We start from the raw sequence: 27,908 nt of genomic DNA, 5'->3' as shown, positions 1-27,908 counted from the left end.
CTCGACAGTTTTAGAATGAAGTTTACTACGGTGAGCATTTAAAACTCTCCCACTAATACTGAATGTTGATTCGGAAGCAACGGTCGTCACAGGAATGGCCAACACATCCTTAGCAATATCATGCAAAATGGGATATTTGATCCCATTTGTCTTCCACCAACATAAGATATCAAACTCACTTGTTCTTGGCAAAAGAGACTCTTATAAATAATAATCCAAGTCTGACTTATGTTCAGTACTAGTATTAGAATCCATGAACATCTCAAATTTATCAGCATAACTACCACGCTTAGGAAGTGGAGACCTTGAAGAAGAAGATTGTGCATTTTTCACTTTTTGCGATTGTTTGGATTTCTTCTCATACTCTTCAACTATGTCACACAACTTTTTCTTTAGTTTTTCAATCTCATATGAAGACATATCACCATAAACAAGAGGATAATAGAATTTAACTGTCTTCATCTTGTACCTCGGATCTAAAATACTCCCAATTGCCAATAAACAATTCATTACGTCCCAATACTTTTCAAATTTTACTTTCATATTTGTTGCCATTGTTTTCACCAAATTATCATCCGAGAGAAGCCAATCACCAATTGCCAACTTAATATCGCAAATAGTTGAGAAGAAAAGATTTATAGTGGGATACTTGGTCCCCGAAAACAACTCCGTGACATCAAAAAATAACTCCAATTTAGAAGAAATATCTCTCACTTTTGACCAATCTTCTTGTGTGGGAACTCTTTTATATAAAGTCTCACGTTGTTTCAAACGAGCAAACACAGCTTCATATTCCAATGCAGTGTTAAGCATTAAATATGTAGAGTTCCATCGTGTTTTGCAATCAAGTTCTAGTTTCTTTGTGCTTGGAACCTTCAATTGTCGAGCTGTTTTAACAAATTTTTCATCTCTTTTTGGTGTTGCTGTCCAAAATACAACACTATAACGAATTGTTTCAATGCTATCACTGATTAATTCTAGTCCATCCCTCACAACCAAATTCAAAATATGGGCACAACACCGCATGTGAAATAATTTTCCATCTAAGATAAGTGAACTCGGAGGAAGCTTGTCCAGAATAAGCTCAATCATAGCATCATTAGTTGTGCAATTATCAACGGTTAAAGTAGATAACTTACGATCCAAGTTCCAATCCAAGAGGCAATCAACAAGTGCATTTGTAAGGACCTCAGCAGTATGTGGGCACGGCACATATATAAACCTAGTAAAAAAAGAAATATAATACATTGTAATGATAATAGTAATACTATTAATGGTAAATGCAAGTATAAAGTTAAAGAGAAAAAAATTTACCTGACAAGGCGACTTTGTAATTTCCATGAAACATCGATGAAGTGTGAAGTGATGGCCATGAATCCTCTTTTTTGATTACTTGTCGTCCACATATCAGTTGTCAACGCAATCCGACTAGCATTTGAGTCTAATAATTTCATTATTTTATTTCTTTCATACTCAAATATCTTCATGATGTCAGTCTTGATTGTGTTCCGGGAAACAACTTTAAATATTGGTTGCAATGCATAAGAGTATCTTCTAAAGCCAACATGATCAACCATAGATAACGGGTACTCATGCAATATAATCATATTTGCAAGCTCTGCCCTTGCTTGATCTTGGTTGAAATGGTATGTCCCAAGCTGCGTTGTCCCATCATTGGATTTTGTTGGCTGCAATAGAGATTGTTGTATGGTCTTTTGTTTTTTGTGCAAGCATGTTTTCATGTGATCAAGTAAATGTTTGGTACCATTCTTAGTCTCCCCACCTAAGGTCTTCTTACAATCATTGCAGACCGCTTTCCATTTTCCTTCAATTAATTTTTTCTCGAAATGATCACATGCAATAGATCTAAATTTTCTTTTCTTTTCACCATTTGTACCCGAAATTTCAACATCTAAAGTGTTATTTAGAGTTGCTTCATTTGCCTCTATTGGAACACTCTCATTTTGCGAATGCGATTCAGTCGCTGCATGAATTTCACTTCCCACAGTTGGAGTAGTTAGCATAGCACCCTCAACCTCGTTATCATTAATTTCCATCTGAAAGGATATATCATAATATCAAAAAATCATATTCTACTCATCCACATAATCCCTACATTAACAAAATAAGGTAATGTTATAGATGAGTTTTTTTTAGGAACATACTTTTAAAGAAAAGTCTTCTTAATTGATTGATATCCTTAATCATTATAAAAGTAGCACAATCTTAATCTATCAGAGAGTATATATCCTTAATTAATTGTCTTCTTTTATTAGACAAGTAAAAGAGAAAAAAAAGACATCACTAGTTCACTATCTCTGCCAAGCTTGTTAGTGTTCCTAGCTGTGAAAGTGGTTGAGTTACTAAAATTTTGAATAAATAAAGTTTAGCATAACCATCAACTGATCAACATCATGTTTTTATGCCAAAGCAACATGGATTGATGATTTGATTAGCAATAGTGATTCCTCTAACAGAGCAAAGCCATTAATTGCTTAATTTGTTGAAACATTCAGCAATAAGGCCTAGTTTCACCCTTAATCAAGATGGAAAGAAGGAAAATATTGCTAGATTCTCCTTTCCATCTGAAAGAGCATGTGCATCAAGGTGAGAACAGTGATTCTAACAACTTTGGCTAGCAAGTGTTGATGACAAAAACTAGAAATATGGCTCACCTCACTGATAACGGGAGCAAGTGTTGATGACATAGAAGGATCGGAGGATGTGTAGGATGACAACGTCGACGGAAGACTAGAGCACAGATCACACTTGGACGGGAGGTAGGGAGCGATCAACGATGACGGGAGACTAGAGAGGCCGGAGGCGTTGCCACGTCGAAGGGAGCGGCGTCAACGGAGATCGACAGGACGAAGGGAGCGGTGTCAGTGGAGATGGATGCGCGAAGGGACGGCGTGATGGCGTCGAAATGTCGAATGGCCGAATGGCTGAATGCCGTAGGGTTTTCTGTTGAGGATTGAGGAATTAGAGATTTTTTTATCACACTTTTATTATTATTATTATTATTATTAAAACCGGGGCGGGTTCGGGGATGGGGATATCATACCCATACCCGCCCCGATTTAATTTCGGGGATTTTAAAAATCCCCAAACCCGAACCCATACCCGAATTAACTCCCCAAACCCGCCCCCATTTCGGGTTTTCCCCATGGGGCCCCGAACCCATGGGGAAAATTGTCACCCCTAATCCTGTCATCATTAAAATCAAAGATATATAAATCAGAAAAAATAGGAAAGGATCATTTGTCAATTATTAGCTTTAATTAGCTTTAATTAGTTTCCTTATTATTTAATTTCCTTTTCATTAGTTCTCTTTCTATTGTAAATTTTCTCTATAAACAAGAGAGTCGTGTACCTATTCTTTTGTATAAGAAATTATTTCTTCCTCATTTTCTAAGTGCCTTCCTGATGCTTCGGGGTTGAGAAGAATTCGTCCCAGGGCACTGTTAGTTAGCACAATGATTTTGTGCGCTAAGAAATACGGACGAAGCCTCCGAGAATTAAAGCATACGCTAGTTTTTTGAGAACGGTGTAGCGAGACTCTGCATCCTTCAATATATGGCTAAAAAAATATATAGGCTGCTACTCTGGGTCGTTCTACCTAACCAGAGCCGATTCAATGGCATGTTCATTGGATGATAGATAAATCCAAAGTGGCTCACCAACAACAGGCTTTATCAATAAACGCAAGGAGTTCAGATATTCCTTGAGCTTTTCTAATGTCAATGGCACTCGACGTCCCATTGGAATTTCGTGGCTCGGCGAAGCACTTTGAAGAATGGCGGGCTCCGATCGGATGACTTGGATATGAATTTGGACAATGTCGTGATCCGACCGTTCAGTCATTGAGCTTCCTTCAAGTTCTGAGGCGGCGACATGTCTTGCAAAGCTTTGTCCTTTCTCAGATTGACTTTAGTGCCCCGCTCGGTGACAATGTACCCCAGGAAGCAGCCACTCTTCGCGCCGAACAAACACTTGCTCAGGTTCAACTTTATTCCATAGCTCCTCAGCGTTCGACAGGTCTTATTGATATTTGCACATAGGTCAGCTTCTCGGAGGGATTTAATTAATATATCATTGACGTATACCTCCATATTACGACCGATCTACTGTCGAAACACTTTATTCATCAGCCTCTGGTAAGTGGCTCCAACGTTCTTGAGTCCGAACGACATGACGTTGTAACAGTACGTCTCGTCAGCAATAATGAAGATGACCTTCTCCTGATCCTCGCGGGCGAGTGGCACTTGGTGATATCCTTGGTATGCGTCGAGCATGCAGATTAACTCATAGCTCGCCGTTGAGTCCACCATCTGGTCTATCCTGGGCAGCGGATAGAAGTCCTTCGGGCACACCTTATTCAAATCACAAAAGTCGATGCAGACCCGCCATTTATTGCCTGACTTGGAGACTAATATAACATTGGCTAGCCAGTTTGGGAATTGAACTTCTCTAATATGGTCGGCCTCCAACAACTTCTCTATCTCCGCTCGGATGATCACATTTTGCTTTGTGCTAAAGTCTCTCTTTCTTTGCTTCATTGACCGAGCGTTCGGTCGGACATGAAGCTCGTGCTGAGCCACGCTCGGGGAGATACCGGGAAGCTCGTGTGTCGACCAGGCGAACACATCGTGATTTTGTCTAAGGCAGGCGACCAACTCTGCCTTCTTCTCCACCTCCAGGTCGGCGACAATGAAGGTTGTTGCCTCCGCTCGGCTGGGGTGGATCTGGACCTCCTCCTTTTCTTCGTATACCAAGGTAGGAGGTTTTTCAGGGATCGTGTTTACCTCCATGCGTGAGTTCTTCCGAGCGCTTCTCACCTCGGACTTGACCATCTCGATGTAGCATCGCCGAGCGGTCAGCTGATCGTCCTTTACTTCGCCCACCCGGTTATCTACCGGGAACTTGATTTTTTGGCAGTAAGTAGATACTATCGTCCGGAACTCGATAAGGGTTGGTCGGCCCAATATGACATTGTAGGTCGACGACGCGTCCACCACGATGAAGTTGGTGGTCCTGATTCTCCTTAGTTGTTACTCTCTGAGCGAGATGGCAGTCGGGCATGCCCGAGAGGCAGCATTTCATTGCTTGTAAAGCTGTAAAGAGGGGTCGTCATGGGCAGCAACTCGCTCCGATCAATTTGTAATTTATCAAATGCCTTCTTGAAAATGATATTCACCAAACTCCCTGTATCAACAAAAGTTCGGTGAATAATGTAATTAGCGATTACCGCTCGGATGATCAGTGCATCGTCGTAACGGATCTCCACTCTCTCCAAGTCACTGGGGTCGAAGCTAATCTCGGACCCTTCGGCCTTCTCCCTGCTGCATCTCACTGCGTGGATCTCCAGCCGCCGGGCATACGACTTCTTGGCTCTGTCAGAATCGCCGTCGATCGACCCTTCGATGATCATGCCTATCTCTCCTTGGGATGCGTTGTTCCTGTTTTCTTATTCTCAAGCGAATGGTCTATTTAGCTCAGTCGGTACTTGGGAGGGATCAGTATCATTCCTCCGTTGATGCTGGTGGTGCCGCTCAGGCGCCCTTTTGTCGTCCTCTCGCCACTCAATAGATTGATGTCTTTGTTGCCGATCAGGAGAAGGAGATCGACGACGGTATCCGCGTGGAGTCGGTCGGCTAATGATTGGTGTTAGACCGCGACAATCACGCATGTTGTGGGTCGCCGACTAGTGGAAAGAGCAGAACATCGGCATCCATACTTTGCCCTTCAACGTCTTCGGCCGACCGGACGCCACATGCTATATGGCATGTGCCCTGGTCTCCTGGTGTGACCGCGCTCCTTCGACCCTCGACCCCTTGGGCGGCTAATGGTTGCTTGACGGTCGGCACCGAGGGTTCGGTCGGCTCCTTTTTTCTTCTAGCCATCTGGGCTTCTTCCACATTGATATATTCGTTGACCTTCTTGAGCATGTGGTCGAAATCCCTGGGCGGCTTCCTTATGAGCAATCGAAAGAAATCTCCCTCGACGAGCACCTAAGTGAAGGTGTTCATCATTATCTCAGATGAGACCGAGGGGATATCCATGGCTACTTGATTGAAACGCTGTATGTACACTTGGAGTGTTTCTTTTGATCCTACTTCAGGGAGAAGTGGTTGACGCTCGTCTTTTAATAGCCTTGGCTGCTGGCGAAGTGATGTAAGAAGGCAGCTTGGAAGTCCTTGAAGTTGCGTATTGAGCCGTCTGACAATCTTCTAAACCAACGCTTCGTCGATCCGGAGAGGCTAGTGAGAAAGACTCGACACTTCACTCCATCTGTATATTAGTGCAACGTGACTTCATTATCGAATCGATCCAGATGATCATCCGGATCGGTCGATCCGTTGTATGTCCCGATCGCCAGCGGGGGTATAGTGTCTGGGCAGAGGGTCTTGTAAGATCTCCTCGGAGACTATCAGTTGATCCATTTGGGAGACGCGTTGCTTCGGGGCGCCTTGCCTTCGCGTGCATCCCAAACGGGAGCATCATCTGAAGACGAGCCGCTCTTGATTCGCCTGGGCTATCTCCAAGGGGGTTTGGAACAAGGCACGATGAAAGGGGATCGACGCGAACGACGCTTCCCCCTGTGTGCCGGTCAGCCTTCTGTTCTGCCCTCATACGGAGATTGCCTCTCTCGATCTTCCTGCCCCGCTCACCTACCGACCACCGATGTTGCAGGTTGTGGCGCTTGCCGATCGGCTAACGCCTGTTGTTGCTGCTGCTCGATCATCTTCGTCAATCGGGCTTGAATGAGCATCTTGAGCTCTTCCTGGGTGAGCGTCACGGTGGTGAGTCGTCCATCGTCTTCCATCTTCTCGACTCGGATGCAGGTTATGTTTCCACAAACGGCGCCAAATATGATCATGTCCGAAAGTCGAAGAGACGGAAAGCTGGGAATTTGCGCACACGCTAACCTCCTGTGGACTCCGCTTAGACCTGCAACACAAACTACGTCAATGCCGAGCCAGGGAAGGGGTTCCCGATGTTGGTCCTCCGACGCTCAAGTCAGTCACCGACGATGAAGTATAAGGCGGAGCAACAAGAAGACTATAGCACAAACCGTGAATATTGCATACCTCCGCCAATGCTTGGACTCCTCTTTATATAGAGCTCCGGTAGCGCATGTGCACGTTTCCCAAGGTGAGCACGCTTCTCAAAGCTTTCCCTGAAAAGAATTGTCAGTAAAATATTTCTGACACAGTACCTTAACAAGCCGAGTATATCTCTGAAGTAACAGTGGAAGCTTTCACCGTATGATCTTCTGGCTGTTCATGCCTTGTGTCGACGGCACCAACTCCCAAAAGGATGTCTCTGTATATCAGAGAGAGTGTACTGCTAGGCCGAGCGGGTTGACAGCTCGGTTGGCATTCCACCGCTCTGGTGCCCTGTCCGATCGGCCAGAATCTCGCTATTCCTCAGTGTGCCTGCTCGACAGAAGGTCCACTTTGTCACTACCTAGGCCTGCTGCCAGGCTGAACAAGGTAACCGCTAAGCCGAAGTCGAACTCTGCTCACATCAAGCTCTGTTGTCTGATCGAGCGAGGTAGCCGCTCGGCTCGACTTCTGCACATTGCCTCCCTTGAGCGTCAGTTGTTTGACTGTTCCCCTTGTCGAAGGAGACGGCGGGTCGGAGCCCTCTCCCCGTTCAAGATATGCTTTGCTCGACAGACCGATGTCATCTACACATTGAATATCTTGACTTTAACCTCCACCGCGACAATGAGGTGGAGCCCCTCATTATCACCGCGTCAAATTATTTTAGGATTATCTTTTGTTATTAAATCAAACTTCTTCTTTTTGGTAAAATTAGAGATGGTGATTTCTTTTCATTTGTCGATTTTCTCGAGTCTATGTTCCTCTCAATTCTCTAAACTCCTGTCTCCAAAATAATTATTATTATGTTCGGCATCATTTAGCCTCTAGAAATACCTCATATGACTTAGTACCCAAGTCCCCTAATCAATTGTCCTCTCCAAATATTTTTGAGCCCCCCAAACTCCTTATATCGAGCTCAATTTCTCAGATTTCTCATTCTCATGCCCAATTACTTTCATGTGATTATTGAACATGTCTCCCATCTGGAGCCCACAGTCCTTGAGGCTCAATCGACTTAGGGTAATGCTTAGGGTTTGGGATGACAGTCCTATGAATATAGCCTTAGGATAATGCTTAGGGTTTGGGTTGACGGTGTCTATATTCATAAGATTTTTAATAAACAACTTTGAACAAACTCGAGAATAAATTAAACAGATCTTGAATTCAATCAAGCTCTTCTTGCTCGGCATATGTACACCCTAACTCTAGCTCTACAGAAGACCAGTAAATAACTCAATTTCGATACAACGTGCACTTCCACTGAATTAATTGAATCATTATCATCACCCAATGCAAAATTGCTACCCTTCTTCATTGTCACTCTTAACCACCCTCTTAATTACCTTTCTTCCCACACTGCCATTTGACATCTTGCTATTATGAGGGTAAGAGTGTTGTTGTTGCTAGGGGTGAGAAAATTAAGGTTAAGGTGAATAACGATTATCTGATAAGATTATCCTAGGTGAATAACGATTATCCGATAAGATTATCCTAATTTTGATTCTGTTGGTTCGAAATACGAATGTCGAAAATAATCTTCTAAAACCTATTACTCACAAGATTTTTTAAAAATAGAAATAAATTAACAACATTAATATCGAAAATAATACGTTAAATTTTGACCTTAAAATCTCATATGATAACGCTCTATATTGTTACCACTGCACCGCTCCTATAGGACAATTTAAAATCATTTGAGTTTACTATGATAATATCATTAGATTCAATAATATTAAGTATAGAACTTGTGTTTGGTTCGATTGCGGTTTCTCCCTCCCTATAAATAGGCCATTACTAACCCTCGCTTCATTTCTCCTCAGTCCGCACATTTTTCGCTTCATCGTTTTTGACGGCTCGGAACCATGAGGAGCTTCTTGGTCAGATCCGCTGAATCCGCGCTCCGACGCGGCGGCAACGGCCCCTCCGCCCGCCGCCTCTTCTCCTCCATCTCCGCCCCCGATCGCAAGGTCGCAGTCCTTGGTGCCGCCGGCGGGATCGGCCAGCCCCTCGCCCTCCTCATGAAGCTCAACCCCCTCGTCTCCAGCCTCGCCCTCTACGATATCGCCGGCACCCCCGGCGTCGCCGCCGATGTCAGCCACATCAACACTCGCGCCAAGGTTAGCGCATCTCCCTCGCTCTTTCTGCCCTCTTTAGGCCGGTCCCTCGCGGCGGATCTGATCAGATCTGTGGTTCCGGATCTGTTACTCAATGGATCTGCAGGTGGCCGGCTATGCTGGCGAGGAGCAGCTAGGCGAGGCGCTCGAGGGCTCCGATGTTGTGATCATCCCCGCTGGCGTGCCGCGGAAACCCGGTATGACTCGTGACGATCTCTTCAATATCAACGCTGGCATCGTTAAGTCCCTATGCACCGCCATCGCCAAGTACTGCCCTAACGTATGTGTTTCTTTCGCATCGACTGACATATGAACTTCCTCTTTATCTTTTCCCCTTTAAGGACAATCTATTTGTGCTCTTGTTTCTGGATCAGGCTGTTGTTAATATGATCAGCAACCCAGTGAACTCTACTGTGCCAATTGCTTCTGAGGTGTTCAAGAAGGCAGGAACATACGATGAGAGAAAGTTGTTCGGTGTCACTACCCTCGATGTAGTCAGAGCTAAAACCTTCTATGCTGGGAAAGCTAATATTCCTGCAGCTGGTAATGCCCTCTTATCATATGCGATATACTGGAGTGTTGATTAGGTGATAACAACATTCAAATTGAAAAATGCTTGTCTTTTATGCAGATGTTAATGTTCCCGTTGTTGGTGGGCATGCTGGCATAACCATCTTGCCCCTGTTCTCCCAGGTGATTGCTGTGGATTTGATGTACCAATGTTGGCTTTTGCACTTCCATTGATCTCTGATAGCTTGTGGTTTCTGTTCTACAGGCAACTCCTGCTAGTAATGATTTGTCTCATGAGGATATCAACGCTCTCACCAAGAGGACCCAGGATGGTGGGACGGAGGTTGTGGAGGCAAAGGCTGGAAAAGGCTCTGCGACCTTGTCAATGGCGTAAGTTATAAATTCTTATTTTATGATATAATGATTCATTTCTGTTTTATTTTCGTTTATTTAATCAAATCTTAATGATGCATATCTCTATCTAGTAACTGTCATTATTTGTTTGAGTGCCATTTCAAGATTGCAGGCTAAATTAGTTCAGGTGTGAGATTTGAATCTTATTTATTGGCTATTAAAAGTGTCATGTGTATATAAAGAAGATTGTGTTGCGCTTTAAGACACTCAGTTCCCTTGTGTTAGAAAATAATTTTAGATTCAAAAATAAAAATCCAAATCCACGATCCTCCATTTCATATCAACATGATAAACAATAGTATATTTGGACCATACCTAAGTCCATAACGATAGTTGCTAAATCTTGTTGAAATTTTATAATGATGGGATGCCAGTAAAATTATGGTTACATATGAATTGGGAACCTCAACCCTTATTTATGATTGAAAAGTTATAAATTTTTCTTATTTTTAATTTAACTCATCATAAATTAGTAAATAAGAAAATCAAACTCTACACAAAATAAAATTCATATTTAAATTTAATGCTTCGAACCCAATAAATATAACTTAATTAGATCACTTAATTGGCTCCACTTTTAAGATAGCAATTTATGAACACATTTAATTAAATATGTTATCCCACAGGATTATCTTTCCAACATGTTGGTGTTATCCTTTTTTTTTATTATTTTGTGGCCCGACCTTCCTAGGACAAGTTGGATTTGGATCAAATCTTATCCTGTGAACCATATTGTATCTTGCTTAGATGACTAGTATGTTATTATATGTCTTAGCTTTGATAATCACCGGTCTTAATTGTTTCTCCTTTTTCTATTTGGGTGATGTAGCTGCAGCCAAACGTTAAAATTTATTCTTTGAAACTAAATGGTAGATTATCATGCAGATACGCTGGAGCAATTTTTGCAGATGCATGTTTGAAAGGTCTTAATGGCACTCCTGACATTGTTGAGTGTTCATTTGTGCAATCATCCATTACAGAGTTGCCATTTTTTGCATCTAAGGTTAGTTCTTTCAACTGGTTAAGTCGATTATAGATAATGTAGTTTGTAGAGTATGGCTTCAAATCCTTGAAATCGTTAAATACTTTTTAGCATTTTGGTCTAGGATCTATCTAGATCTTCTGCATCTTAGAAGCCATTGTTGGTTGTTTGGACATGTGCTTTCCTTTATCTCTTTCAATGTTTCAAAAGAGATATCCCCCTCAACCATCATAATAGTGAATTCACACAAGTGAATATCCATTACACTTGCGATATGGTGATACTGCAAGGGGAATTCAAAATAGTAAATGTATATGTGTGTGGTATATCTTGTTCTAGCACGCACACTAATTCTTCTTCCTTGTCGTGGTGCAGGTGAGGTTGGGAAAGAACGGAGTGGAAGAAGTTCTCGGACTAGGGCCTCTGTCTGACTACGAGAAAGAGGGCTTGGAAAATCTTAAGCCAGAACTGAAAGCCTCGATAGAAAAGGGTATCAAGTTCGCTAACCAAAATTAATGAGATTTCCAGTCACAAAAATTTTGCTGCTGCGAGCCGGTAGAGTCTCGATGTCCTTTTTTCGTCATTCTATTTGAGAGGGTGGGCCAATTCGGCCTTCAAAACTTGTTCAAATAAATTATTCAGAAAACCTCAATGACTCGATTTCCTATGAGAGCATTTCATTTCGATTGTACCGATTTGGACTCCTGATGTTTAATTTGAGTGGGCTTAGCGCTTCGTAGAATATATAATTGCTAAGGTTTTATTTTGGTAATCTAAGTATTTAAATTTTGTTTGATAAATGAAAGTAGAATAAATCCAAATTTTCGTCCAATTCTTGGGAGCAAACTAAATTCCAGAATGAACAGTTCTGTTTAATATTTCATCCACTAGAAAAATTCAAGAAGCATGGTGACTTATGATCCAACATCATCAATAGTTCAATTGTTGAAGATGTGTTCGGTATGAAAATTGAATCTTTTGTTTAGTAATGCACCGTCTCTTGCCTCGAGGACATTTTATTTGGTCTTATAAGAACTTTATGATTGTGCATTGGTGCTCATTCTTCGTCGTTTGTTGTGGGTTTTGGTTACTAATATAGCAAGTATATTTGAGTGAATGTGTAGAGCACCATCTTGACTCCTAACAAATTAACACTCTAATCCGGAAGTGATTCATTTACTAAACGATTCAATCAAACACAATACAAACAATATGGTGTTAAATCAATTTAACTGACCCTTATGTAATTGAGGTCGGAACTGAAACGTATGTTATCTAAATTTATAATTCATGAATAAAAGAAAATAAATTCATAATTTAGTAAGTCTGGGGTTCAACCACTATGAAAAACACAAGGTAATAATTTAATTTTGTGACGACGGTAAGATTAACATGATGTAGTATCCAGTTCAACATGCCTGGTCGTTCTCCATGATGAGATCAGTTTGTTCGTATTCTACTATCAGATCGCCAAGCGCTTTCATCAACGATTTGGGCTCGAATACTGCTTCCACCTTGGGATCATGTATACAATCCACATGGACCTGCAAGTGAGATGCAGCAGCGATTCTAGTTGAAGAACACAAACTTACAATGGCGTATACTAATTGTGGCAACATAATTGAATAGCACCAAAAACAATACTAAACAATCTGTAATAGGTAGCAAAACTACTACTTTTGCAATAGCACAATTTATAAATAAATTTTAAAAAAAAGGAATTGAAACAATAGTTCTTTACTTCAATAAGTTCTAAGTTGCGACAAATATTTTGTTTGAAAAGCATACCACCCGAAAGATCCCTTGAGCAGCCAAACATTGAAGATCTATTGGGATTTGACCATCTTGAGGAACCAAGAGAGCATTGATATAGTCAAATGGCTGCACAAAATGTACAGTGAGCAAGAACATACTGTTTAAAATTGGGCAGACATAACAATTATGATTGACCACTAACATACTAGTTAAAATTGTTTCAATGTGATGTAACAATTATGAAATTAATGTATTATTTAATTTAATAATATTAATGTTGACTATGAAATCAATGTATTTCTTACTTTGATAAGTATAGAGATCAAGTGGAAAATGATCAGAGGGATAAGCCAGCACAAAACTATGTTGACATTGCCGTTTTGGGTGTTTATTCTCTATGTTGACATCAATAGTGTAACATTTCCACCAAACATAAAACCAGACCGAAATCAAAATTTTAAAATACGCCTGTGTTCACGCATGAATCTTTTTATAACCATGTCTTTATCTGCCTTTTCAAATGGCAATTCAGTGGAATAAATAAAACTGAAATATTGGAGAATAAATTGAGACACTTACACCATTTTTTAAACTTTTTCCAGGATCTCCATATGTTCGATTTAGAGCATCCGTAATTGCCGTCACAAAGCCAGATGCTGACAAGCCAGTAGTTTCCCTATCATGCTTACCATTCAACAAAAGCACCTACATTCAACAGGCTGCAAATCATTTGGAAGAACTATTGCCAAGTGCATGAATTCTAAAATCAAAATCTGAATCATTTTTTATATTAAGAGAATACAAGCTGTGAAATAATACTTCCCTAATTCATTATACAATTGGATGCCACAATAAACCAGGAATAGTGATCTATTATCTTGCATCAAATATCTGCAATTTGTTTTCATAGCTAATATGGTGATCGAGTAACCTTGAAAAACACAATTTTTTCAAGTAAACAATAACAAATCAGCTCTATTTACCATCTTGCAATGCAACTCTAGAGGATTTGACTATGAAATATTGGATGAAGAAAATTCTCGTAACCCGCAGCAATAGAGATGCATAACTTTATAATTTTACAAAATAATTTCTTTAGATCATTAGTTGTTTGTAGATACAGGACAACCCAAAGTTCAAAATCTCAAATCGTGTTGGAGTTTTGGATGTTGACTAGAACGATAGTGTTTTGGCAATTTAAAGTATAATTAGTCCGATAGTCCATTTGCTAATTCAACACTGAAAGATAGCAGCTAGGGGTGATCACGGATCCGATTGATTCGGTTATTGGATTAAAAAACTATCCGACCCTACTAGATCAGATAATGTAAAATCGGAACCTACATCCGACCCTATATCCGACGGTTCTTCTGTATCAGATATCCAACGGGTTGTCAGCTATTTGGATATCCGATCCTATATCCAATGAAATATAAAATATAAATATAAATATAACAAAAATAAAATAAAATTTAAAATGATAATAGACATTACTCATTACACGTTATAGCAGCTAATCGGAAATAACTATTACAACGTGTAGCAACTTATCGACAGTAGTTGCTACAACGTGTAATAGCTTATCAACATTAGTTGCTACAAGTAGGGTGATCATGGATCGGGTTGGTTCGGTTATTGGGATAAAAAACTATCCGGCCCTACTAGATCAGATAATGCAACATTAGGACCCTACATCCGGCCCTATATCCGGCGGATTATTTTTTTTTTATTCAATTCGGGTCAGTATAAGCGGGTTGGTCGGTTTGGCGGGTTGACTGCTCACCCCTAGTAGCAGCAATGTCTTGCTTAATCATTCTGAAAGGCATCCGACAGATTATTTGCTTTAGATAACCAAATCTTTCTACAAGTATATCATCATATGCTAACATTTGATTTAGAGAACACAGCTTTTAGAAACATTTAGGTATATTCCAACCGGAGTATATTACTGCACTCTAAGCACTTGTTATCAGTACCAGTAAACATGATTCTAAACTATCCAGTGAATACCTGGTATGCACCTAACAAAGACACTTGCCAGAACTGAGAATGCTGATTAAAGTGTCCATGAGAAAAATATATATTTTGAACACAAAGAAACAAGTGGCCTAATGATGCACAGGGAAACATCACCAAGATAATTGTGATCTCATTTTATGTAGACAGAAAACAACCTTGGGAATAGATCTTGAGGCAATAATTTCACCAATCCCGTTTAAAACCTGCAAACATGTGCCACGTTTGAATTACAAAGAGATTTTGGTGTGCCAATATGTTGATTGCAGAAATTGTGCTTTAAAATAATTACATCATAGAACAACATATAATAGAAAGTGCAAACAATATACTGAATGAATTCCTTCTTTTGCATGAAGTGATCAATAGTAAACCAAACATCATGTCAAGGATTCCATTTCAACATCCCTTTCTTTAGAAGAACCAATTGCCCATGAATATAAGTAGGCTTGGGCTTCCACTTGACATGGTTTTCTGGTGCCATCACCCAGTACATAGGCAAAGTCTGGAACTTTTACACATTGCCCATGGTGGGCAAAAGCTTCTGGTTGCCACTAAAATAATTTAGGAAACCAATCTATAGAACTAACCACATTACTTCTGAATCAAATGTACAGATTGAACAGACAAGTAATATTGCATTTATGAATGAAGTAATCTTTCTCATTATATCGAAAAGTGAAACCAGGCCAATATGAACTAAGGGCGAGGCCATGTCATTACAAGTTCTTTAACACTTTAAGTTACCATGGCCTTGCATGCAAGATTTTCAATTTCATACACAGCCACTCATTGCTGCAAAATGTTTGAATTTGATAAGGGGACAACAGGACTACCTGACTCAGGAAGTCTACAAGTGAACATAGGTTATTGGCAGTAGGCACGAAGTATGAGAGTATAGAATAGCACCATCACTAGACAGTATACCAACTACCAACAAGCCTATAATTCCCTCTCATTTCATCTCCCATACAACACCCCTATCAGCCTGTTTCCATAAAAAAAAACTTTCAAATCTCTTTAACATATTTAATTTCTAAATCATCTAAAACAATACCTTGATAGAGGCTTCATCAAATTATCAGAATAGCCACAAGCAGTGTTGGAATTTTTAAGGAATTATTTGATGTCCAGCTAGCTGGGACGAGAAGTGAAGCAACTAGAGTAATTTGCTTGATAAGCATTGGAGCAATAAGTATATTACGAGTTCAAGGGTCGAGGGAATCATGAAGTTGGCATGATAGCAATGTGCTCTCTAAGAATGGATAACAGAATTAAAACACTAAAGTTGAGAAAGTTTAGATCCAAGTGATGCAAGTATGTTTTAACTGTTATGAAAGACATTAAAAGCTTTATTTCTTTTGTGTAAAGGGTTGAGAAAGAAATAGGATGATAAATATATAGGTTCAAGAGTAAGTGGATTATTATATTATTCAATGACATTAAATAAACGTTGGATAAGGTATGTTTTAGTTTTCCATATGAAGTTATTTTTATGTTTCATAAATAAAGTGTCAATTAAGGAGAATTTTTTTTCATAAAATGCTAGAGTTGCATCCTTAGCTTCTGATTATACTAATACACATTTGAAATAGAAATTAAATAGAGAAAAATTGTAGAAAATAAAAGTATTGTTGTAGAGAAAAGATATGAAACAAGCAAGGAAAATAAGGAAATTGCTATGATCCTCAAACTTCCATTAAGTTTGCATCAAAACACTTTTTATTCAAAACTGTACTAAATTAGAGTACTCTGTTGAAGACAAAGAAATTTGTTGCTCAAGCTATATGTTGATAGCATTGCAAATTACCCCAAATGGTGTGTGTTTTACTGCTAGCTAGTCAGATTTTTTACTTACTAGCAACAGAATGTCTAGGCAAACAAGCAACCTCACTAGGACCCATGCTAGCAGCACTCATGAAATACTGGCATAGGTGATGCCTAATTGAAGTTGCCCGTCTGTCTGACAAATTTAAGGCAGTTAAGTACTTCTGTGCTTTTTTAGTGCCCAGGCATTCAACTACTGTTTAGTAGGACCCAAATCTACGGATCCGTTTCCAACACAGTTTACTACAAAAAATTATGTAAGCAACAGGACTGTTGGGTGTCAACTTGGAGAGTCCAGCGTCAACTCAGAGTGTAAGTGCCCAATATGAGTATAAAAGAGGCAAACAACGAATCCAAGTATCATAACTAGCCTGGGTTCCTTTTGATAGTAGTGGGACAGAACTAAGAATAAAAAGGGACTACAAAAAAGAAATCAACTTCTGTATGAGTCATGAAATTCTTTTGGAGATGGGTTAATATGAATGACAGAAATTATACCCTGTTTTGTCTGACAGTGAATTCTCATTAATCCTATGTAAAAAAAAATAAAAGTAAGAAGCATAGGCTGGCATGTAAAAGTAGGTGCTGAAAGTTTGAAGAAATTATAGTCCAGAGAACCTACCCCTAAATGCATTTGTAGTTGCTCAACAAAAAAGAAAGTTCAGTTACCTTGGAGCAACCTTAATGTGACCAACAATCAACTAAAACAGCTCTAGGAGATCTTCACAAATTATTTAACATGTGCAAGAGCCAAATAGAAATAATTCCAATAACATCTCAGTGGTCATAGTTGCAAACAAATGTAAGTTGGGTCTAACTTCAACTATGCTTAGCAGGCAAGGTCTATTACTATGTTCTAGGAAAGCTTAATTGAAAGATCAATCCAAGTAGAATGATGGAATTTATAAAATCTGCAGCCTTGTTGGTAATGCAAGCTTACACATGAATTCAAAACTCCAAACATCATAATCTTAGTGCTAAGTCTACCAATATCAACAGAGAAAAAAATTTGAGTCAAGTAATCACCTATCTGTATGTTCAGATATGAGTATGGTTTATATAAGAATAAAACAGAATAGACATTGTTCCTGATGACAAATCAAGACAATCAACATCTCAGATGAGATGATTGCTGAATGTGAAAAAAATACAAGACAAAAGATTACGAGTTCATTACCAATGAAGGGCAAATAGAGGTAAAAAGCGAGCCCATAGCATAAACAATGCAATCTACTTTCCCCAACTGCTCCAGAACAGTAGGATTAACTGCAGGGAAAACCTACACACGAGAATGGTTATTTTGGTGTGCTAAAATCTTCTGTTTGTAGATCTTAATTAACAATAGTTTAGTTGTAAAGAAGATAAATGGCTCCTTGAGTTGAATGAACCATTAAATTGGACAGGAAAATTAATGAATATTATATCTATAGAGTAGAAGCAGTATGTTAGTCAAACTAGGTAACCATGTGTTCTTATGAAGATCATGCGCCTTCAAATGTAAAATAAAATTGTTTTCTTTTTCAAAATTTCAGGCAGGTGGGTAAGAGTAAAGAGTTATAGAAAATGAATAATTCAGTAACTGAATATTAAAAAAAATGAAACTAAGGCAATTAAGATTGTACAAACTACAATAGAGGTCTAAATTATCATTCTAAGCCAAAATTTTGGAACGTGGCCAGAATCAATATAGTTTGATATCCTATGATACCTAAACTCAAGCATACCAAGATGAACATAGATATGTCCTACCATGCCTAAACTCAAGCATACCAAGATGAATTTACATGAATTTTAATCCTATAATCTCTTTTACTTGGGCTTGTCTTCTTTCAAAATATAGCATATAACAATTAGAGAGTCGATTGAATTAAAATTTTAAAGAAACAAGTTATCAAAAAAGAAGATTTATTTCTACTCATGATTGTTGTACCTTACTAAGAACAAAATGAGTGTCGATCATTAGCTAGGAGCATCAGTTCTTATAGAGTTGGACTAAGATCAACACTATAATTTTTAAAACTCCAAATAAAATATTGCTTTGATTATAATTTGATATTTAGTTTAATTCATTCATATGTCCATCAATATGAATCCTTGGCGCAACGGTAAAGTTGTTGCCATATGACCAAAAGGTCACGGGTTCGAATCCTGGAAACAGCCTCTTGCAAAAAGCAAGATAAGGCTGCGTACAATAGATCTTTCCCCGGGACCCCGCATAGTGGGAGCTTCGTGCACCGGGCTGCCCTTTTTTTTTTATATGTCCATCAATATATCTCTTGATTAACCACTTAGAATAAAACTTAAAACTTACTGACACAATTAAAAATAAGCACATGTTACAAATACTCATAGGTTAGTTACTGAGCTTTGAATCACCATATAATGGATTAGAAACAAAGTAGGAAAATTGATAAGAAATCTAAAAAAAATCTTAACTAAGTTCACTTGCAAATTTCAATAATCATTAATTTCATTTGATTTATCTCCACTATCATCACCACACTATCATCAATGCCACTAAATAGGATACCAATATCAGAGAGAACAAAGTCTCCTCACCTTTACCAATTTCTAGCTCATAGATTACATCGAGATAATTGTCCCTAATTACCCATTGCTGTTTTTCTAGCTTCGGACAAATTGTTTTTGAAGATATTTCTCTTTGTTAGTATCATTGGAGCTTTTCTTTTCCATTTGTCATCCTTTGATTGTGTTTAGGGTTGAGATGTATAGAAGACATTGAGATGACCATAGTGGATCTGCTACTTCATTAGTTATACTAGTTCTATCTATAATAAGTGCATACAATGGACCTCTCTATGGCTTTGGAGCAAAGGGATAACCCACAAGTTGGCTATTCTAAAGCTTACTTAATAACATTAAAGCTATTAAATTAATTAAGTAGAGAGGTGCAAGTAAGAGATGCGGAAGAAAATGATAATGTAGCCTTCATTATATTTCTGTTATGGATCTTGACATAAATGTTACCATATATCTCAACCCTAAACACAATTATTTGATTTTCCATCCTTATAACATGCATCTTCACTATCATCTCTTCCATTATCAGTTGCACTATTATCAAAAATAGCTATCAACATTTCAAACATAACCTAGGACTATAGGAGCAAAGGTGATGAAGTCTGGTCATTTTCATCAATTTCTTGTTCATCAATAAGATCAAAATAATTGTACCTAATCACACGAATTGTCCTTTCTCCTATCGATCAATTTTTGTATAATTGATATTGAAGATATTCTAGCTTTGGTAGCTACTGAAGGAGCTGTCCCCTTCCCTTTGTTCATAGCCTCTGATTGTGTTTAGGATTGAGATGTATGGAAAAATCTAGGTTGAGATCCAGATAACAAAGAATCACACTGGAGAGTTGTATTGTCATCTTTTTCCTCATCGGCAACTCTCTGGCTTACACCTAGTTACTCTTTTGGGTAAAAAAATTAAGAGGGCCACAGTGGATCTACTACCCAATTAGCACTCCTCACTTTGTTCAGCATACATAGTGTACCTCTTCAATCTTCATGGCTTCAAAGTGTAGGATAACGCACAGGTCCACTATGCTAAGCTTACTTGATCGCATAAGTTATTTAAATTATTAAACATGGTGTATGATGATAACAAAATTATTGCATAATTTGCTATATTAGTCCATTTCCTATTGGCTTTTTGTTAACACTTCTTGCTACATAAATACTGATGCATTTTTACCAGTTACTTTCCTAACTGGCATTCCTTATGTTTTTGCCTCTAGATTCCCTAAGGTAAGTAAATGCTAGAGGGATTACATAAAGGAGTTAGGTGACGGCTCTAAGGCATATATAGCTATTGGATTTCAAGGGAATTCTCTTGCAGACTTCAGAGGCAACATTTGCTTTTTGTTCTCTTTACATTTATGTTCTTCTGGATAATGTTTGCTAGTGTTAGTAAAATGTGGCATTGCGTACATAAAAGTTTATTTGTTTATCTACTATTTTATGCTTATGTTGTTGGCTAGCTAAAGGTTATGTCATATGCATTCTTTTATAATGCCCTTATCATACTGACCAACACTGAGCATAAATGATACTGATAGAATTGCCATGGTGGCAAGTTGATCCCGTCCTTTGAATTAGTGTTAGGAGATATTTGGGTCATAACATCAGTAATGTTCAAAATGTGAGGTCTTCCTAGAGGAAAAATGAACTTGAATAATATTGGTCAGAACTAGTGATCTAAAAACAAGCATCAAACCTTAAGCTTATATATAATCTAGTTTCATCCAATATTAGGCAAGCTCCATTTTCCTCTATGCAACTACCTAGGCATTTTAGACAAGAACACATCACAAAACACATCGCATGTGTGATGTGATCCCTTTAAGTAGTTTACGTGTCAGGGGAGCACTTAGATTGACCAAGGGCTACGCAAGCACATAGAGGCTCATGCTTATGCTGGTTAGTGAAGTCATCCATGCTATGAAAAGGAAACAAAATTTATTCAGTTCATTTGACAATTAAAAAAAGTAATTCTTAGGAATTGTGAATTGAATGGAGTGATTAGGATCTTTATTTGATATATGTTTGTTATCTTTGTCAATATAAAGATTTTAAATATCCTTAACAGTAGCCACAAATGTCCCCACATGGGGAACACAGAGTCATTGCCTGTCACCAAGAAATCCTTTCAATGCTTGATAATATTAAATGACAATAATTCCTTTGAGGATCAAAAAGTTAACTCATCTAAACAAATAAACAGGGAACGAGTGGGAGAAAAAATTGTTAAGTGGTGACTGACATGGCATTTGGATATAGGGCAAGAAAGACCAGAAGTTATAATCGTAAAAATTAGGATAACTAGAAATGACTATAAACTTTTCTTTTTGGTCATAGGAAACAATCAAAAAATAGTTGCTTGGCCTTAGTACAGAACTAAAAAAACACTAGACTGTGGCATACATTTAACTGACATAAATCATGTCCCGTACAGCATATAGATTGAAAGTAAACTGGGAAAAAACACAAGGTTCAAATAGTAGGTGACCCATAGGATGAACCCTCCATGCATCTAAAGAGGATATAGGAGGATATAGGACTAACCTCATGCAACAAATTGCAACCTTCACTTGACATGTAGAAGACTCGTTTAATTCCAGAAGGCAGTTTTGAGATTGAAGCACAATCCTATCCAGAAGCAAACCAATAAATTCCAATCAAGATTACTCGAACCAAATAATTTCAAACAAGGTCATTTACAAAAGCACTGCAGAAGTTGGAAAGTAGGCAAAGTTTAACTGGATGCATAGAATCACATTTGGATGGGCATTAATTACCATCAAGATAAACATGACACAGCAACTTCATATGAAAATCATACAAAAGACTAGATATTGGTTGGAAGACAAATCCCTATAACTATTAAAACATCACAAGGACAAAAGTCATGTTATCAAGTAACATGTGATTAATCCATGAAACAATTAAAAGAGTAGATTCATATGTCTGACAGATAAGTGATGCATCAGCTATACTAGGTGATTCTATGGTTCAAAAATTAGTAGATTCAAACGTAAATAATAAAAATTATGGTAATTGAATAAATACAATAAGATTGCATGGCGTGATCAAATTAAAGCCTTAAACATCCAGAACCATTAAAAAAAACTAGAACATATGAGGAAGATAAGCAGATAATGACATATCATATGTCTACATGGATGAGATAAATAAAAAGGAACATTTCCTTTGAAAAACATTAGTATGTATGAACAGCCAATTAACCTTAATCATCCTCATCATCATCAAACTGGATTCGTCAACACAGAAAGTATTTTAACCATCACGCATAGTAATAAATGTGATATCTATTGCTTGATAAAAGATAATTTATTTCCTCTTTCTCAAAATGGAAATAAAAAAGAAAGATATGGAATCTCTTGAATGATCCCTAATGTTGATAAAGAGATTTATAATGAAGAAATGGCAGGAAAAGAGTGCGCACAGACCTAGAAAGGCAAGCTCTGCTCCACTTATACCTTGTTAATAGGTTCCATGCATCCATTAGTTGGGTGTGAAATTTCGTTTTGACCACGTATAATACTTCCATCCTAAGAATTCAAAATTCAGACAGGGTAAAAGGTAAACATTTGTAAATAACATCTTCATAGCAAACTACACCAAACTTGAAAGAAAGAAGTTTTCCCCATAATTACCACGAATGAAAGAAAAAAATATCGATAAACTGAATGAAACCTAGTATGATATAAAATCTGAAGGCAAACTTAATAGTGCAAACATATGTAGGGGTGCTATACATAGTTTAACTTTTATCTTCAAGTTATGAATTATTTCTGACATGATTTATTTATTTTTATTCAGAAAATGCCTCATATTATACACCAATCCAATCATGAACAACCCTACTAGAATAGTTTAAGCCATAGCTTATCTACTTTTCTTGTTGGGGTGAGATTGGACTGATCGATTTACCCTTGATAGGCAAATGCTCAACACTGCAGGAACACAAGATAATTAGCAGTATGGTATCAGTGGATGGCCTACCTCCAAGCTAACCTTCTACATCTAGACAAACTGATCTAATTTGTTGATGTCTACCCAGGTAATCCAGATTAACATGACCAATGAGAATGAACAGCAGAAGAATCAGAGAAAAGGATCCAAAGAAGAAGAACATAACTATTTCTTCCATTTTCTATTTTCTGTCTGATATAACAGTAGTAAGGCAAGTATAAACCAGAGTTTCTTCAAACCAGTGGTGTAAGAGTATTAAAATTTAAAACCTTGGTAAAAATCGTAAGCATTATAAATGTGAGAAAAAACAACAAACACAAATCAGTAGATAATACAATATGATACATATTAAGATATTGATTTAAAAGATTGAAGTTAGAATGCAAATACCCATAATTCACATCCCAATGTTAATCTGTCATTGGTAGAAATCACAGGAAGAACCAGACTTTCATTTGGAATATCTGAGACACGTGAAAACAAAAACACAGCTGCATCTAATGACTGAAAAAATATACGCGCTCCAGCAAAGAAGAAATTTCCAATGCTGCAAAAGCAAATCAATCTGTTACAACATACCTTTATATCTTAGCTGTTTTAACTAATTATTAGATCTCAAATAACATGCACAAAATGTGAAAAATATATGAACCACTAAAAGACCCATATAAATGCAGCAAATCTAAAATATTTACAATTCAGTAATTTTGTGCACTAATTCAGCTTCTATAACACAGATTGATGATGATAGTTCAGTTTCCGTGTAAAAAAAAATCAGTAATTCAGTGGTTGAACACCAATTTATTCACTACTATAAAGGATGTATAATTGCTACCAACAACCTATACACACTATTCATAACGGATAAATTGGCTTCAATACTTTGATGGATTTGATCAACTAGAACTTTCCAGGCTAAAGTAGATTCACGTTGCCTGTGAATAGATGGGATATATAAATATGCTACCCAACTTAGCATGATAAGTGTCACATAGACCAACTAATCCAATGATTTTTATTACGAGCATGACTCATGACCAATCTATGAACATCAAGAAGCAACAATTTGAAATTCAAGGGTACCAGCAGGCACATATGCAAATCCAGTTTGGCTATGGCAGTGAATAACACAGGTAATATATTTTATATATGGGTGAGTCGGTGACTAACTTCAAGCATTAGCTAGTAAATTCCAAGGATAATTTATGGTTCATTTCAGTTGGAACTTCAACTACAGTGCCTACATATTTGAATTGCTATCATATGTTAGCTTGCCTCCATTAACTAGATTTGTTTGTCCACTGTCCTTAGCTTCCACACGGAATGCAAGGGTTTAGCATGGAATGTATTATACAACATGAAAGTAGTTAAGCATAACTATGAGAAACATGCCTCTGATCTTAGAGGGATTGCCCATAGACATTAGGAATTTGTGCTCTTAGATATATCATTTATAGAAGGTAAGGTGCACTTTAGTTTGCAAAAATGTAGGCCTTCATAAATGACTTGCATGGTAATATAGTGGGGTGGGTTTCCACTGCTTTGAATAAAACAACATGCACAATATATTAATGGTCTCCATTCAACCTGTTCTGGTGGAAACTAAAAACCTTTCAGGTTTCCGTCTGTGTAGCACCAAAAAGTAAATAGTTCATACTAAACAGGGAATCAATGCATAAAAGAAGGCACATACATAGAAGACATATGGCACAAACCCAGTGTTATCATTAGTCTCCAAATTTTGTTATCAGGTTAAAAGAAGGCACATACATCTATGTTCTCATATAATCATCCTTATTAATTTTGACCAATGAGAAAATTAAACTAATTACTTTCATGTTAATCCCAACTACACCAGCGGTAACTTATGAATATTCAAGCTAACATCTTTTCACCAATCACCGACATAATGAACAACAAAAGCTCTGATTTTAGCATTAAAGGCATACCTTCCATTACTGAAGCAAAATGACTCACTGGACCTTTGGAGGATCTGTTAAAACAGGATCACAGTGAATTGTTGAATGATCTCGCAAGCAAAAAAAAAAGAGTTCATCAATCATCAACAATCCATTGCCAAAAAGTTAATTTATATTTTATTTGTGTCACTGAAGCGATGTGATGTTTTGCATTATGTTTGTTATTTTGAACAACTTGATGCAAAAATAAAAAATAAAAAATAAAAAACTATGAAGAGAAAGATGAATACTAAAATCAAACGAAGAAAAGTTAAAAGTTGATTAACGCACTGAGAACATAGATGTGCTACGTATACAAATGTTTAACTAAATAAAACATTGTCTAAAAAGATAGTAAAGTTAATAGGCCCTTTGGTTAAGCATGTCCAAAGAATAATGTGGCTATCGAGAAACACAATCTTGTTTATACTGTGTCACCTGATATTGGAAAAAAGCTAGAAACGACCGAATTGTTTCCCCATAAGGTCGTGACACACCGTTCCATAGAAAATGTTCTCCTTCAACAATCTGATACCTGCCAAATTTTCAACTCGAGGTAGTATGGATCCAACAACAAAGTAAATTATCGACTACATATATACTTTACAGGAAGAAGAAAAAGTATGGCAGAGTTAGCTCATTCAGTGTAACTTTTATTAGAAAAAAAAAGGCTTGCTAGGTGTGCTTGTAAAATGGATATCACTGTCATAAAAAAGCATAAAAGAAAGAATGGATTAAGCGAGATATCAGAAACAATAACAATTTGTATTAGTTAGGCCAGTAAATTCTAGTAAACCGGTAGCAAAATTATTCCAACGCTCAATCAGACAACGGTCTTTGACTATGGTAGCGCCGATTGCTTACCATTCTAACTTAGCTTCCGATGCATCACGAGACAAGCGATGACCAAGTAATCGTCGAACTGCAAGTGCCTCAGCAGTGCTTTCATCAGACAGTCTCAAACATCTTGACCTTATATCCCCAACAGCCGGTCCTCCTGCGAGACATGCATAAGATTGGAAAAACACGAATGCTGCATAAATAAGCACAATCATAGCCTTGTCACAAGAACTAATCCAGAGTATAAGCGATGGTCCTAACCGTACCGAGCACGCGGACAATCTCGGCCGTACTCCCACCGTCGTCAGATACAGGAAGAACATGGGCCACTCTGGTTGTAAGCCGCTTCAGCTCTTCCACAACACCGTTGAACGCAGTGCCGCCTGAGGCAATCTCAAGGTACGTTACTCCAAGATCAGTCTATCAGATGCGAAGACGACGATGCAGTGGAATCGTAATGAAGAAGGAAACATGAAGCCTGGGAGCGAGATGAGAAATAGGGTGAGACCTGAGAAAACAAGCAACGAAGGCGGATCGCTAGGGTTAGATCTGGGCGAAGGGGAGGAGGAATGAGCGCGGGCGCTGCGATTAGCGGAGGTGGCGGCCATGGAGACGGCTGAGGGGAGAGGACGAGGGAAGGAGGGGCGTGGGAAGGGCGGCAGCAGCAACGGCGGCGGAGCGGTGCCTCCCGAAACGACGCCCGAGACCATGAACGTGGCTCCGTGCGCCTGCTCAAGTTGTCACGCTCTCTCTCTCTTATCTGTCGCCAAATAAGCACGGCCGGAACGAGGAATCCTTCACCGACAGGACACTTGGCGCGCGGCGATAAATAACACGTGTAGAGCACGTGCGGGGGAATTGCTGCCGTGGCTTTCGTCACTGACCAATTATATATATATAAAAAAAAGCACTTAGAAATTAAAATAAAAAATAAAAAAAACTTTTTCATTAAAAGGATATTCTTTTTAAAAATGAAATAATATCCTAGATTACAATTATTTTAATTTAATCAAAATTATTATATATAAAATAATATCATATTAAAATATTTTTTATTAAAATAATTTCAACTTGGTAATAACTAATAATTATGATGATAACAATTAAAATAATCATGATTAAAATAATTATGATAATAATTATGGTCAGAAAGTTAAAAATGAATTGTAAAATGCATAAATGGTGTTACAATCAATGTGCTGATTATTATAACTACCACACATGCGGATCTTTGCACGTAGTTAACAAGTATGAAATATAAAAAAATAATTAAAAATATATTTATTTATTTAATATAAAATAAAAATAAAATATAAAGTAGCATCTATAAATAATAAGGGTTATATCAAAATGAATATGGATATGTTATGTTAACGTGGATCTTATATTTTTAAAAATTGTGACATATATTAATGTTTAAATTAATACGGATATTTTTATATATTATAACAACTGTAATTATAATCGCTATACTTTGTAATAATTATGCTCATAACGATTATAATAATATTAAAATAAATATATTTAGAGATAAAAATAATATAATGAGCATACTTTTAATAAAAAAAATTATCTAACTTATTTATAAATAAATAAATAAATAAATAAATAAAAACTCTCAAAACAATCAAATATACTCATAATATTAAATTTATTAATCAACTAAATAAGTTTAAAAATATATCAAACAATCTTGAAGTAATAACTCAATAATATCTACATGAATCAAACTCAAATTAAATTTAAATTAAACTCAATCTCATAAAAATAAAACTAAATTAAGATTCAACATAAAATATAATAGCTTAATTAATTTATATTAGATTTTGCAATGGGATCCCCTGGACCGCAATCCCTG

The 27,908-nt window shown here is 37.6% G+C and overlaps 2 protein-coding genes across 3 annotated transcripts; one reads left to right on the top strand and one right to left on the bottom strand.

Annotated features, from left to right (window-relative positions):
- The first annotated feature begins 8,907 nt into the window (after window positions 1-8,907).
- Window positions 8,908-11,901, top strand: LOC122021156 (malate dehydrogenase, mitochondrial-like). 2 transcript variants are annotated; one of them, XM_042579237.1, is made up of 7 exons: window positions 8,908-9,226; window positions 9,330-9,503; window positions 9,598-9,766; window positions 9,855-9,916; window positions 9,999-10,123; window positions 11,033-11,150; window positions 11,505-11,901. In XM_042579237.1, exons 1-7 carry the CDS (start codon window positions 8,972-8,974, stop codon window positions 11,643-11,645), a joined length of 1,044 nt encoding a protein of 347 aa, XP_042435171.1. In that variant the 5' UTR covers window positions 8,908-8,971; the 3' UTR covers window positions 11,646-11,901. The 2 variants fall into 2 exon arrangements, with proteins under 2 accessions (XP_042435171.1, XP_042435172.1); XM_042579238.1 differs by having other exon boundaries at window positions 11,033-11,154; window positions 11,505-11,560.
- A 523-nt stretch (window positions 11,902-12,424) lies between these two features.
- On the bottom strand, window positions 12,425-26,832 carry LOC122018565. Its single transcript, XM_042575913.1, has 13 exons — window positions 26,559-26,832; window positions 26,317-26,433; window positions 26,075-26,207; window positions 25,649-25,745; window positions 25,202-25,245; window positions 23,643-23,799; window positions 22,757-22,828; window positions 21,822-21,905; window positions 17,905-18,006; window positions 15,059-15,106; window positions 13,464-13,589; window positions 12,918-13,010; window positions 12,425-12,673 (listed from the first exon to the last, which is right to left on the bottom strand). The coding sequence occupies exons 1-13, from the start codon at window positions 26,758-26,760 to the stop codon at window positions 12,539-12,541; spliced, it is 1,410 nt and encodes a 469-aa protein (XP_042431847.1). The 5' UTR covers window positions 26,761-26,832; the 3' UTR covers window positions 12,425-12,538.
- Window positions 26,833-27,908: the final 1,076 nt, after the last annotated feature.

Source organism: Zingiber officinale, chromosome 9A (assembly GCF_018446385.1).
Source record: "Zingiber officinale cultivar Zhangliang chromosome 9A, Zo_v1.1, whole genome shotgun sequence".
NCBI classification, from domain to species: Eukaryota; Viridiplantae; Streptophyta; class Magnoliopsida; order Zingiberales; family Zingiberaceae; genus Zingiber; species Zingiber officinale.
Note: the sequence above shows the minus strand (reverse complement) of the source record. Positions and strands in the feature narration are given on the sequence as shown.

Excerpts from the sequence above, each read along its gene's own strand:
- LOC122021156 (XM_042579237.1), top strand. The coding sequence starts at position 8,972 with ATGAGGAGCTTCTTGGTCAGATCCGCTGAATCCGCGCTCCGACGCGGC. Across the intron at positions 9,767-9,854 it reads AGCTAATATTCCTGCAGCTG|ATGTTAATGTTCCCGTTGTT; the intron begins GTAATGCCCTCT and ends TCTTTTATGCAG. Across the intron at positions 10,124-11,032 it reads TCTGCGACCTTGTCAATGGC|ATACGCTGGAGCAATTTTTG; the intron begins GTAAGTTATAAA and ends ATTATCATGCAG.
- LOC122018565 (XM_042575913.1), bottom strand. The coding sequence starts at position 26,760 with ATGGTCTCGGGCGTCGTTTCGGGAGGCACCGCTCCGCCGCCGTTGCTG. Across the intron at positions 25,246-25,648 it reads TAGCTTTTTTCCAATATCAG|ATCCTCCAAAGGTCCAGTGA; the intron begins GTGACACAGTAT and ends CTGTTTTAACAG. Across the intron at positions 22,829-23,642 it reads CATTGGGATGTGAATTATGG|GATGGAAGTATTATACGTGG; the intron begins GTATTTGCATTC and ends TTGAATTCTTAG.